The 12429-nt window shown below is 34.5% G+C and overlaps 1 protein-coding gene across 1 annotated transcript in view; it reads left to right on the top strand.

The window, feature by feature from the left end:
- The window catches only part of CCDC73 (coiled-coil domain containing 73), a 91967-nt gene that overhangs the window by 45492 nt on the left and 34046 nt on the right, over positions 1-12429 (top strand). The window contains exons 6-8 of the mRNA XM_064512926.1: positions 594-668; positions 4281-4319; positions 11052-11187. Coding sequence (XP_064368996.1) covers positions 594-668; positions 4281-4319; positions 11052-11187 — 250 coding nt within the window. The remainder of the gene's footprint in view (positions 1-593; positions 669-4280; positions 4320-11051; positions 11188-12429) is intronic.

The raw sequence follows: 12429 nt of genomic DNA, 5'->3' as shown, positions 1-12429 counted from the left end.
ATATACAATCTCTCACACACACGTGTGTGTATACGTATATACACAAATCTATATATGTGTATATTTAATAATTTTAATGACATCAGAATAAAGTTCAATCACCTTCCAGCTTGGAAAAGCTGAGGAAGTTGTTTCCGTGAAGGTCCTGCTACAGTAGATAAGAAAATGGATTTACCTGATATCGTTTTTTTTTATTATTTAATAACTTTGTTGTAGACTAATTTATTAATCCAGCTTTTGTCAGGCTTCTCTCCCAGAAAGGAAAAATATAAAAATTACTGAGCAGCCATAAGTGTTGAAAATAAACAATTATGTTTTCACTCTTCCCTGTATAGCAGTACACACATACATATGTACACACATATGTACGTACACATATATGTCTACAGGTGTGTATATGTACACATATATATTTTAATATATATTATATATATTTTTTAAAAATTAGCTGATTTCTACCTGAGTGTTTCACACATGAATTGTCTTGTATCATAGCAGGGTACTGCTTTATTTTCATAACACTTTTGGTGATAAGTCTTTGTTGTAAATGCATTTATTTTGTCCAAATCCTGAAGTATGTTTTTTCTTGAAAGGGAAAATATCAACTTGCTGCAGAAACAAAAGAAAAAGAAATTGATGGACTGAAGGAAACATTAAAAGCATTACAGGTAAACCATTATTATTGTTGAATAACTTTACTTGGAATGCAGATGTCTTGGTTTTAGCTTTTCACTGGTGACAAAATAGTTGTTTAAGAGGGCCATTAAGGCCTTCTAATTTCCTCTTTCTAGTACGTGTACGCCCTGCCTACAACACTGAGATTCTGTTCAGTCTTCAGTGTTGAGAGTCATTTTAAGTTAGCCCACCAGCTAGAGTTCTTTTTTTCTAAAGAACTGCAGAGTCAGTAAAAGTCTAGATGAAGTGTGAAATGTGATTGTTTCTGATAATTCATTCAAGGTCTTCCTCTTTCTCTGTTTCCTTCTCTGGATTTAAAGATGCTTCTCACCTTGCCTGGAAACTCCAGTTTTGGAATCCTAAATAAAAACAAGTATTCACATGGATAACTCATAAAGCTATCTGTGTTTTATGTTATTTTCCTTGATTTTGTTTCTCAAGGAGGTTTCTGTATTTTCCACTTAATCCGTGGCTTGCAAATGCCTGTTTGTCAGTAAAGGTAAAATTCTGTGGGATAAACCCACAATTTACTCTGGTGGCACTTGGTGCTATTTCTGTATGGTATTTTATCCTGTTGCATGACATTGGAGCACCTCTTGTGGCTGATTATCAGTATTTGAAACAAAGGAAAACCTCCAGTTTATACTTTTCAAGAATATACATAGGGATGTAGCTAGTTGTCAGTCTTCTTACAAAGATTGAGTCAGGTGCATTTGAGACATAAAAGTGAGTAGGGCTGTGAAGGCATATGTTCAAAACAGAGGAGAATTATCATTGTAATGTGTTGCCAGCTAATTATTTTTCTACCCAAAAGTGAGGGGGATAGTCATTAATTTCAATGAAAACAAATGGGTTATAATGCATTGCAGTTTCAGATTGAAAGAATAATTTTCTGTAAGAAAGATACTATTTGTTTACCTGTTCCACTTTTTTTTCCCCCTGAAAAGGCTGAGATTTCTGAATTTGTCATTTGTTACAAGTCAGTTTAGGCTATAGCTTTGACTGTAATGCTACTTTTGATATATTTTTTTTCACATTACCTTTTCATGGTCAGAAAGACTGATACCAGTATAGCTTTAGTTCTTTAACTTTTTGGGATATCCTTCCATCAGAATTAAAATGGAAAAATAAATAGAATTTAATATTAATTACAAATTCTTAGGAGGTGAAATAGACTGAAATTGTCACCTTGGCTTATAAACCAGAAGAAAGGTTTATATATCACAGGAAAGCTGTATAGGCAAAGACTGCAGTATCAATTCATGAGTTAGGATGGATGGATGTCTTGCGGGGATGATACCACCACGCTTGACATCAAGTGACACTCCTGCAAACAGTGATCTTTAGTGGCCTGTTATCACCATCAAGGTGGAAGGGATGTTTCACCCTAAGAGAGACTTAAGACTTTGAAACTGGTGCTGTATGTGGCCACATAGTATTAGTGGGAATATAGAAACCCAGATGTAACTATTGTAAGTATTAGTAAGTATAAGTCTTAGACTTACAAGTCTATATACTATAAGTCTTATAAGTACAATAGCATACACATTTTCCATGAAATGATGATGTTGGAAAGTGAAGACACATGGTTCTTGGATATTATGACTGAATTATTTGCAATTTTGAATGCGAAGTTTCCTTCTCACATTTAGAAGTCTTTTATAGTCTTCAGGACAGTGAAATCCTAGATTTAGAACTTGACACTGAATGTTGATTTTTCATATTTACCTACAAACTGATTAGCTTTAAATTTGCTCAGAGTTGCTCAGATTTCTAGATCTGAATGAATCTCCAAATTGGAGAGATGTCATCTTTATTGATTTTTCTGATTATTTCATGTTATTTTGGATGCAAAAGGGATAATTTAATTCTGCAGTAACTAAAGAAATTATAACACTCATCTGTCTAAGTTTGAACAGCATTTAGGCATGTACTAGAAGCACTTCAATTAATCAGAGCCTCAGTTACGATAACTGAAGTGTTTTGTAAGTTGTAAATGTATCTGATAAGTGGTAAGGTGGTTTTACGGTGGAATTCTGGTAAGTATGGACAGATGAGATAGTTGGAGAAAATCAGAAGTTGCCATTTGCCAAAGGAAGGATGATCTCTAAATGATCTGGAGAAATCTTGTTTGTTTGTTTCGACTAGAAAGATAGCAATTACAATCGTTGAAGATACTTTGATCTTAATGTTTAAATGGAATTATTTTGTTACTATACATGCCATGTATTAAAAATAAACTTTGTGATGCTCTGTGGGAACATTAGTTCTTTAGCTATTCTTCTCCATCTGAATGATGGATAATAAGATCCATTGTTTAGCAAAATATTTCATTCTTGCTAACATCCTGTTATAATAGATTGCATTCACTTGATATCACACTGTTTTGGTTTAATCAGCTGGTTATCACTGAAGGTGTTCTAGAAGCAAAAGAAATGTCTTCCTGTGGCTAGCCCTCTGTGCCGTAGCTGCAAGGGTTTTGTTGCTTTGTTCAAACCTTGCATAGCATAGGTGGTGTATTAAATCCTTCTGTGGTGTGCTGAACATCTTAAATGGACAGCAAGAGTAGTGAAAGATTCCACTGGCCTTTCTTGGATAAGATAAACTGAAATTAAAAAAAAAATTAACATAAAATGTTTAATGCTTTGCTGAGAGTACAGATCAAAAATTTGAGTAATAGTATAGTTCAGTCTTCAGATCTAGGAAATTTTGCTGTGAACAGGGCTTGAGGAACCAGGAAATCAAGGTGTGAACCTGTGGGCCCCCAAAATTGTTAGAAAATCAGTCTAAAATAGGTGTGAGAAATTTCTAAATCAGTTCTGCAGTCCCTATCTAAAGAGTCAGAATTCCACCTTAAAATAATTGTTGTTTAGACTTATTTTTTCTAGAAATCACATTTCCTGTATAAGATTTACATATACTGGGTTCCTGGACACTTTTTCTGGACAGTCTCTATAGCTCTTGTAATTTTTATAGAAACATTGAAACTGAAGCTCTTGTGATATTAAGTATTATGCATGTCAAAATCCTCTGTGACGTCAATGGTGTCCTGTAATGTACGGCAGTAGAATGAAAAATACTGTGTTAATGACTTCAAATGTCAGTCGTTATTAAAGCGTGCAAGATTGGTGCAAAAAGTCTTTATGTCCTACCATTCTAAATGACTTCCCAGAAGTTTGTTTTCCAGCAGGGAACACATCTTACACTCTTCTAGGACTTAAGGGAATACCTCCATTTCTACCCCTATTTTCTTCTCTGTTTTTTTTTTTTTTTTTCCAAAGCATCCAGTTTACAGATTGGAGTCCCTTCACACATCATTTTTATGACATATGTCAGGACACACAGATTTATGCTTTTTCAAAGTTCTTGCAGAAACAAATCAATGTAATGCTTTTTTTTTACATCATTTAAACATTGAAGTGAAATTATATGAAGTGAGTCTAATAAAAGAAATAGTCTAATCATTAATTTGAAAATAGTATTACGGTACTGGATTGGCAATAAATGGAATTAAATCATAGATATGAGAATACCAAAAGAATGTGCAGGCTGACTTCAGAAGAATGTAACTACAATTTAAGTAATAGCTCTTTTTGGTTTTACAGATTTCGAAATACACTTTACAAAAGAAATTGAATGAAATGGTAAGAAATTAATAAAAGTAATAAATAAAGAACAGGTTTTATGACAATAGAATATCAGCTTAGAGTATAATGCAAATGCTAACCAACTGTAACTTAAACGATGAGGGATAATTATTACAAATAACCAAAAGAGGTGGCATCTCTTCTGAATCTTTAAAAAAAATTCTCTCAAATACAGTATTTTTTGTTTTTGTATTCTGATTGCTGCTATTTATCACATAGATTTTTTTTTTCTCTCTAAATTAAATTAGTTCTTAATTGGTACATTTGTTCTCTTTATAAGATTAGAGTGAAGACTGATTTTATGGAATGTGATATGAATAATGGAATTATATTACCCTTACACTTATAAGATCTAACATATTCATCTTCAAGAAGTAGCAGACATCCAAGGGGGATTTTTGTTTTGTTTTTTAAGAAAAACTGATAATATTTCCTTTTTACTCTTTTTTCCTTGTCTTTTCAGAATTACTTCTTAACATCAGTTCCCCTGAACAGTTTAGATTTCACCCAGTACAGCTTACTCCCTTTGACACTGAGAATAAATTTATACAGAGTGACAGCTTAGTCACTCTGAACCTTGTTGTCTGTTTTTGGAAGTGAAAGAGTGAGCTGCGGAAACATTGCTAAGCTTGATTGAATAAATGCTGTGAAAATTCTGCTGCTGCTCAACTGGAAAGAATAAAGATAATATTGTCAGACCATTATAAACTGTGATTTTAATTAAGAAGCTCAAAAAACTAGAGTCCAGTTTAGCTTTAAGTACCATGGCATTTGTACTGAAAGTCATCTTCAACGCTACAGTGGTTTTACACAAAATATGGTGAAATTGAATAATGTGCCCTCTGACCTGGGAGATAAGGCTACAAGTTAAAGATCAAAGGCAACATAAAATGTGTTTTGTCTTACTTCACTTTTAACTTGCATTTGTTCTTAAAATACATCTAATCTAAAACATGTTTAAAATATAAATGTAAGTTAAATTTTGTGTATCACTTCACATAGTACCTTTTATTAATAATATTTGCAAGTTCTGTTTTCCATATGAAAGAAAATATTTACATCATAACATTTTATATAACATAGAAATACGTCTGTGCTGCTTAACCAAATATCTTGCTTTCCTATGTTTGTAAATAAATTTTTAAAAACTTACTATTTGAATATTTTGAAAACATTGGGGTACTGTGATTTTGATGCACAGTATAGTTATTTAAAATGCTCTTGAGTGGGGACAACATACTAGAAATCCCCTTTTGGATGTAGCACTACTAAATGTAACACCTATGTCATGGCTGTATTTATACTGGATGCTCTCATATGAGATGCTGAAAACAAAAGAATGAAGAAATTAGAAGTTAATTCTTCAGCCTTAAGCAACAGCCGGTTAATACAGTTTTAGACTGGGTCAAATTCTACCAACTTTATTCCTTGAGTAGCTGCACTGAGATAAAAGGTATGTTTTAGAGATCAAAATAATTTCCAATTTAAGTAGTAGTAGCCAGTGTAGTTTCTTAGACAGTTGTCACAAATGGCTAAATATTCTAAAGTAAAATGGAGGAAATTCCAATTCATTCATTTATTTGAGACCCATTTCTATTTCAATTTTAAGCTTGTTAAAGAGAGATTAGATTGTACTTTGGCTAGTGTCTTGAGAGCAAGCAGATGTACAGTTTCATTTACCTTTGGTACCTTAGAAACCCTGCTAGTCAGTATAGCAGCCTTGTATCTGCTGAGGAATTGAGCATGCCCTGTTGACGTAGCACTTTATTGTGGTTTTGTTCTTTGAGTCTAGCATGCGCGATGTTCATATATTGTATACACACCATATTTTAGCTATGATGTTTAAATATGCTAGAATTCTGAAATAATCAAATTTTTGTTTTTTATTGAAAAACTATACAAAGACAAAGAAATGAAGGATTTCTTGTTCTTCCATTTTCCTCTCTTGTTTCTGTTATGAAAGTGTTGATTACTGTATGTGGTATAATCACTTTGCACCTGGCTGCATATGCCAACTCTTATGCAGTCTGGAGGCTACAGGATGATTATTACCAAGGTAGTTGTCTGACAGAATAGAATTGAAAGTGGCTTCTGTGTTGTCTCTTTTTCTTGCTGCTGAAATAAAGGAGTAACTGGAGGAAAAGACCAAAACCTTGGTCAGGTCTTTGTTTCCTCTTTCGTTGATTTCCTGGGAGGTAATACAATGTAGAGTGCTAGAACGCTCTGAAATTATAAATAAAATCTGATATAAAGCAGAAAAAAATAGAAGTAAATTTTTCATCTCTTCACGCGTTCCCCTGTTAACCTGCATTGTCTGATCCTGGGCATGTCTGAGGAAGCGAGCATTTAGAGTTATTTCTCTTCTCCACTAAATTTCTGCTTGCAGTAACTAAACCTTAAAAATGCATCATGGTGCTAAAGCAAGAATAAGACTAAGGCTGGTGTTGGTTATTTTAGAGACAAAATCTTGGATGCAATCCAAAACAGCAAATTTGGAGTATAAATTCTCTCTGTTGTCTGTGTTGGTATCTACAAGGTAGTCAATCAGAGCATCCGTATTAGTATGATTAAAATAGGGTGAATACCTCTATGAATGCATAGTAATTAGTATAGTTTCACTTGCTAACTGTGTTTACGTTTGTAAATTAATTGCTCTTGGGACCTTTTGTTAAAGCTAAAGTCAAGTGACATGCAATGGCCCAGGTCCATTAAAATGTATCCCTCTTCAAAAGAAGGAAGCTGCATTTAAATGTGCCAGATCATTCTTGGTAGTAAGCCTCCTGAACTGTGTCCAGAAACCATTTATATGAGTGCTAGATGGCCTAGGCCAGAATATGCCAGGGACATTCTAGCAAAGAATAGAGAGTAAAGACTAAAGAGATTTCCTGGTAGATTTCCTGCCACCATTTAGTTTCGTAAAATAGCTATATCTAAAAAATGAAATGAAAAATGAATCTATGCAAAAGGTTATGTCATTTTAAAAGTTGTTTTTTATTAATCTAAGATAGGAATGTTATTTTTATTTCCTTTTCACATTTTTTGGAATTTGCCTGTAATTATGCTATGCTGTATAACAATACAATGTGAAGGAAGTGGTACAGTATAAATTTAAAGTAATGATTTTGAGGAAAAAAAGAAAGGTGAGAACTGTTCAAACTAGTATGAGAACAGTTCTCCTATTTTGAAAATTTGCAATTGGTAGCTCTGTGCATAATTTTCATGTGTTCTTGCCTCAGGTCTCCATGCCATAACATCTCCTTTGTTTCTCTGACACTTTCACCTCCTAATTACCACCTTCTGTTTCGCTGCATAACTCCGACTAGTGACTCAATTTCCAGAATATTTTTCGGATATGAGCAATTCCCTCTTTGTCTTCCTCCAGTCACCTACCTGACCCTGAACTATTTCCCTGATCTAGTTCCACCAAGAAATCATTGTGCCTCAACAAACCATATGGCCACAATCAGTTCCACCCCCCATCCCAGCTTATCTTTATTACTGGTGAAGGGCAGTGTGATAATTCCCCTTCTTGCAGTATCATATGTTAGGATGGAGAAGCAAGATTCTGTGGGTCTTGCTCCAACTCCAGGGTCATATCCTCCCTATCCTGCAGTATCTCTGGGTGTTTCTTTATTGTGTTCTATGGAAGAATGTTTTAAGACCTTTTTATTGTGAGCAGAAGATTCGCATACTCAGGAAGGATGTCAGAAGGCAAACCAAACTGCTTTTATTTTACTGCACACTAAGCCTGAAGTATGGCTTGCCATCAAAAATCATGTTTAGGCAAGAGGTAAACTCCAGCCACTCTTAACAGAGCTTTTGAGGATATATCAGGCCAGTTCCTTTTCTCATTGGAAAGAGCTCCGGGGAAAAAACAAAGCATATTTTACTTTTCTAGTAAGGAGGAGTGAGGGACATTGGTGTGCTTACTTAAGAAATAAATTGGAAGAACACTAAGAAAAATGCATATAAAAGTGCAAAAACTCAGATTTTGCCACTGTTCAAGTCTCTCATTAGTGATGCTTGCTTTTTGTCAATCTCTAGAAAAAATACACTTGGATGACTGTCAGGACAAAGTGAAATATTATAAATTTTCCATTTTTTGCTATAAAACCCACATCCTAGTGTTAGTTAAGCACAATTCTTCAACACTTTACTTACAATTAGGAAAAAGAGAAAGTATATGAAAATTCATTGCCTACGTTCCTAGCAGTGATTCTGTAAATGGTGGTGTTTCTTTACTAGTGCCTCCATTATGACTTTCCATTTGCTGTAATGTGTTTAATTTCATACCTTATAAAACATGAGAAATTTGTATTGTATATCCTGTTTTGCTAGTCTTATGTTGGTCATTTCTTTTGATTACTGTGAGCTTTTATTATTCTCTGATGCTTGGACATGTACTGCATTTGTTACTGTATGAGAAGGGAGCCGTGCAGAAGTCAGACAGGCTGGGCCAGATTCATTCTTGTGTAACTGTTGAATTTGCACGCAGCAATCAGTTTGGCCCAATTCATTTTAATTGCTGTGTTGCTCTGCTGAAGATTAGAAATAGATTAGATGTCTAAATAAATAGATATCTTTTCTGAGGAATTAATTTAACCATTCTCTTTAAAGGAGATTAATTTAAAAGTTGTCCAAATAGTACATACAAAGCTATCACAAAAAAACCAATATAAAGAGGAGCAGAAAAGGAACTTGGTGTATAGGAAAGAAAGGGTAACAATTTAAAAAAAACAGTGAATATAGTTTAATGTGAATATATGTTTTTAATCACCCCCTCACAAAGCAATAGAAAGTTATTGGTTAAATTAATGAAATTTAAATAAATTTTACTTAATTATCCTGTGGTATTCATTGCAACAAGATATTACTTGGGCCAAGAAATTAACAGAAGTAAAATAAAGTGTTGGATTCTTACAAAGGTAATTACAAAACTACAAATACATATTCTTAAAATAGAACTGAATTCATCATATTTCAGATTATTACAACTGCTCATTGATACTGCTTTGGAAATCATAGTTGTCCATTAAAAGATTACTTGCATTTTCTGTGAAGCATGTGGTATTAATCTGTATTACTTTCCCTAATTAACTCATAGTCCTGGTTGCTTTTTAGAAGTAGTTAACGTGCTTCGGTTCTTAGCAAGTAGGTTGAAATTATTTTCTTTACGTGTTTCAAATAAATTCTCTCCTAACTGTCCTTACCGTATGTCATTTTTAAAAATCACAAAATGGTTGACGTTGGCAGGGACCTCTGAAGCTTATCTACTCCAACCCCCTGCTCAAAGCAAGGTCAGTTTAGAGCAGGTTCCTGAGGGCTATGTCCAGTTGGGTTTTGAGTATCTCTAAGGGTGGAGACTCTCTCACAGTCTATACCAGTGTTTGACCACTCTTACGGTATTTAAAAAAAAAAAAAAAAAAGTTTTCTTATGTTTAAATGCAATTTCCTGTGTTACGATTTGTGCCCTTTTCCTCTCCTTCTGTCAGTGGATACCACTGAGAGGAGTCTGGCCCTGTCTTCTTTACTCCCCCACCACCAGATACTTACATACTTTGATAAGATCCCTCTGGGCCTTCTCTTCTCCAGGCTAAACAATCCCAGCACTCTTGCCCTCTCCTCATGTGACAGGTGCTCCAATTCCTTATGGGGGGATATAGGACCCTCTATGGCCCTATGTTTTGAACAACATTGAATTGAAAGTAGTATTTTTGTTTGAGTTTTTATTTGTATTGCCATATAGTCTAGAAAGCTTTCCTTGTGGAAACTGTATTACTCAGGAAAGCGTTTAAGACCATAATAGCAAGGCAGTACTTGTCCCAGTGGGTTTACAAAAATAGACTGGATGTTCTTCATGTCATAGATTGCTTTTTTTATTTAACAGGAGGGAGTAAATTTTCATGATGCATGTGCTAGCACTGTTGCAAAAGTTTAACGTGCTCTTACCTTATCCTATTTCCAGCCACTTTCTCATTTCTTCCCTGTGATCCAATCTGAGGGTGCTGGGACAACTGATTGTGGGAGCTGTAATTTAAACCCTCTTAAAATTTTAAAAGAGGCCCCATGCTTTGTTGTATGGCTGCAACTGAGAGCAGGGTTAGTGCGGTTCAGTGCTACAGTAGGGTCAAATGAGCAGCCAGGGCAGTAAGCTGCAAATGTATTGCTGCTGAAGCCACTCTTATTGAATCTGCAGCTGAAGACATGGGCAGGTACAGCTCCAATCTGAATAGCTGATGGGGGGTGGGGACTGTTAAGCTGCATGAACATCCTACATCAAAGGAGTCAGAGTATGCAATGCTGCACTGAATGGTAGTGCAAGAAGACAAATGTGTGCCGCAGGCAGGCACTGAGGCAGTGTTAGTATGCTAGGCTATATTCACAATGCAATGGCAGACTAAATATGTTCCATGTAGGCCACATAGCAAAGAAAAAGTTGAAGTCAGGATTTGAAGAAAGTTAATGTAATTATGAATACATTTACAGGAAAGTGTAAGGGACAGCATAAGAGAATATGTGAAAGTACTTGTTTGATTATCTAACCAATAGAAGAAAAATTTTTGGAATGAGGTGCCATCTGGAAATGGGAACTGATCATCAGATATGAAATAGAGATATTCTGGGAATGATTTTGTATTTTATGCTATTATGATGATAAGCATTTGGAGACCTCATTTATACATGCTAGTTTGTATGAATAAGCAGGTGCTTCATTTCTGTTTCAAACAGGATCAAAAATTACAGATGCACTTAACAGCAAAAGGGGAGCATCATAAGAAACTAAATGAAGTTGAGAAGTGTTATGCTACTATTGCATGTCAGTTTGGAATTGTAAAAGGAGTTCATGGAAAATTAGAGCACAGTGGTACGTATGTCTTCAATGTCCTCCAGCACTTGTTTTTGCTATATTTTGCTTCAACACTGAGTTGAAGACACTTGACAGAGTTCAAAAATAGTAGCTGCCATGTGTCACCTGTGACGTGTATCAACTGAGAATTTCTGTATCCGAGTAGTTAGTTTTTGCAGTATTTCTTTCTGTGGCAGTGCCATGTTAAGCTGCACAGTCTGCGTACCTCTTCTGCTCATTGCTGTTACACTAATACAGCTATTTATGTGACCGTATGGCGAATTATACTGAGGAACCGATTTGTGTTCAAAACAATCCATCAGCAGACCCCCATCTCCTCAAAAAAAGTGTTCCGCTTACTTTGAATCAGTTTCATGGTGCCATTCATCATACATCCACATAAAAAGTTACAATAGCTCAAATGAGGGGGTGAAAGAAAGGTATTAGCAAATATAGTAGAAGATGGATGTATGCAATAGAAGATTTGATGCTAAGAAAAATGGACAGAAATCATTAATGAAATAATATTTCATTAGTTGTACAGAAATAAAACATCTTAAAACCAGCTCAGTAAATAAATAAGGCTGTATGAATAACTTTATTCAGTTACCATTGCTACCTAATTTCTGACTAAATTAGATACTCAGGCATTATAAATCTGTACCTTATCCTCATTCATGCATTAAAATGTAACAAAATTATTTGGAAATCTACTAACATACAGAAATATTATTCCACATACCTTCATCTTCACCTTATATAACTATATGCTTATATATATTTGTGTTTTCATCTGTAAAGTAATAAAGCTGGAACCTCATATAATGAAAATCTCATTTAAAATGTAGTTTTGCACCCAATAATTTGAGAGCAAAATCCTTGTTTTACATAACTAATACGTTTTTATGCAAACATACCAGTGTATGTGTGAAACACGGACCTCTGTGTATTGTTTTGTGTGCTTGTAGATTATGTCCATATAGACGTTATTTTTAAAGAAAGGTAGAAGTTGTGCAGCTCAAAAAAATCTTTTCAAATACTGAAGTATGAAGTTTTTTCTGCCTGAAACCAGCTAACTTTTCTACTTTTAATAAATTGGTAAAATGTTCTATGGACATTTGTGGTATTTCAGTACTTCAAGTTACTTCTCGTACTCAAATTTCTTGAAAATATATTAAATGTTCAATATTAGGAAAAAATGAAGAGAAAACATTGTTGTACTTTCTTTTTACCTGTTATGGAAAAGTTCTGTCCAATGTG

Source organism: Dromaius novaehollandiae, chromosome 5 (genome assembly GCF_036370855.1).
Source record: "Dromaius novaehollandiae isolate bDroNov1 chromosome 5, bDroNov1.hap1, whole genome shotgun sequence".
NCBI lineage: Eukaryota > Metazoa > Chordata > Aves > Casuariiformes > Dromaiidae > Dromaius > Dromaius novaehollandiae.
The sequence above is the reverse complement of the archived record's forward strand: the minus strand, read 5'-3'. Positions and strand labels throughout refer to the sequence as shown.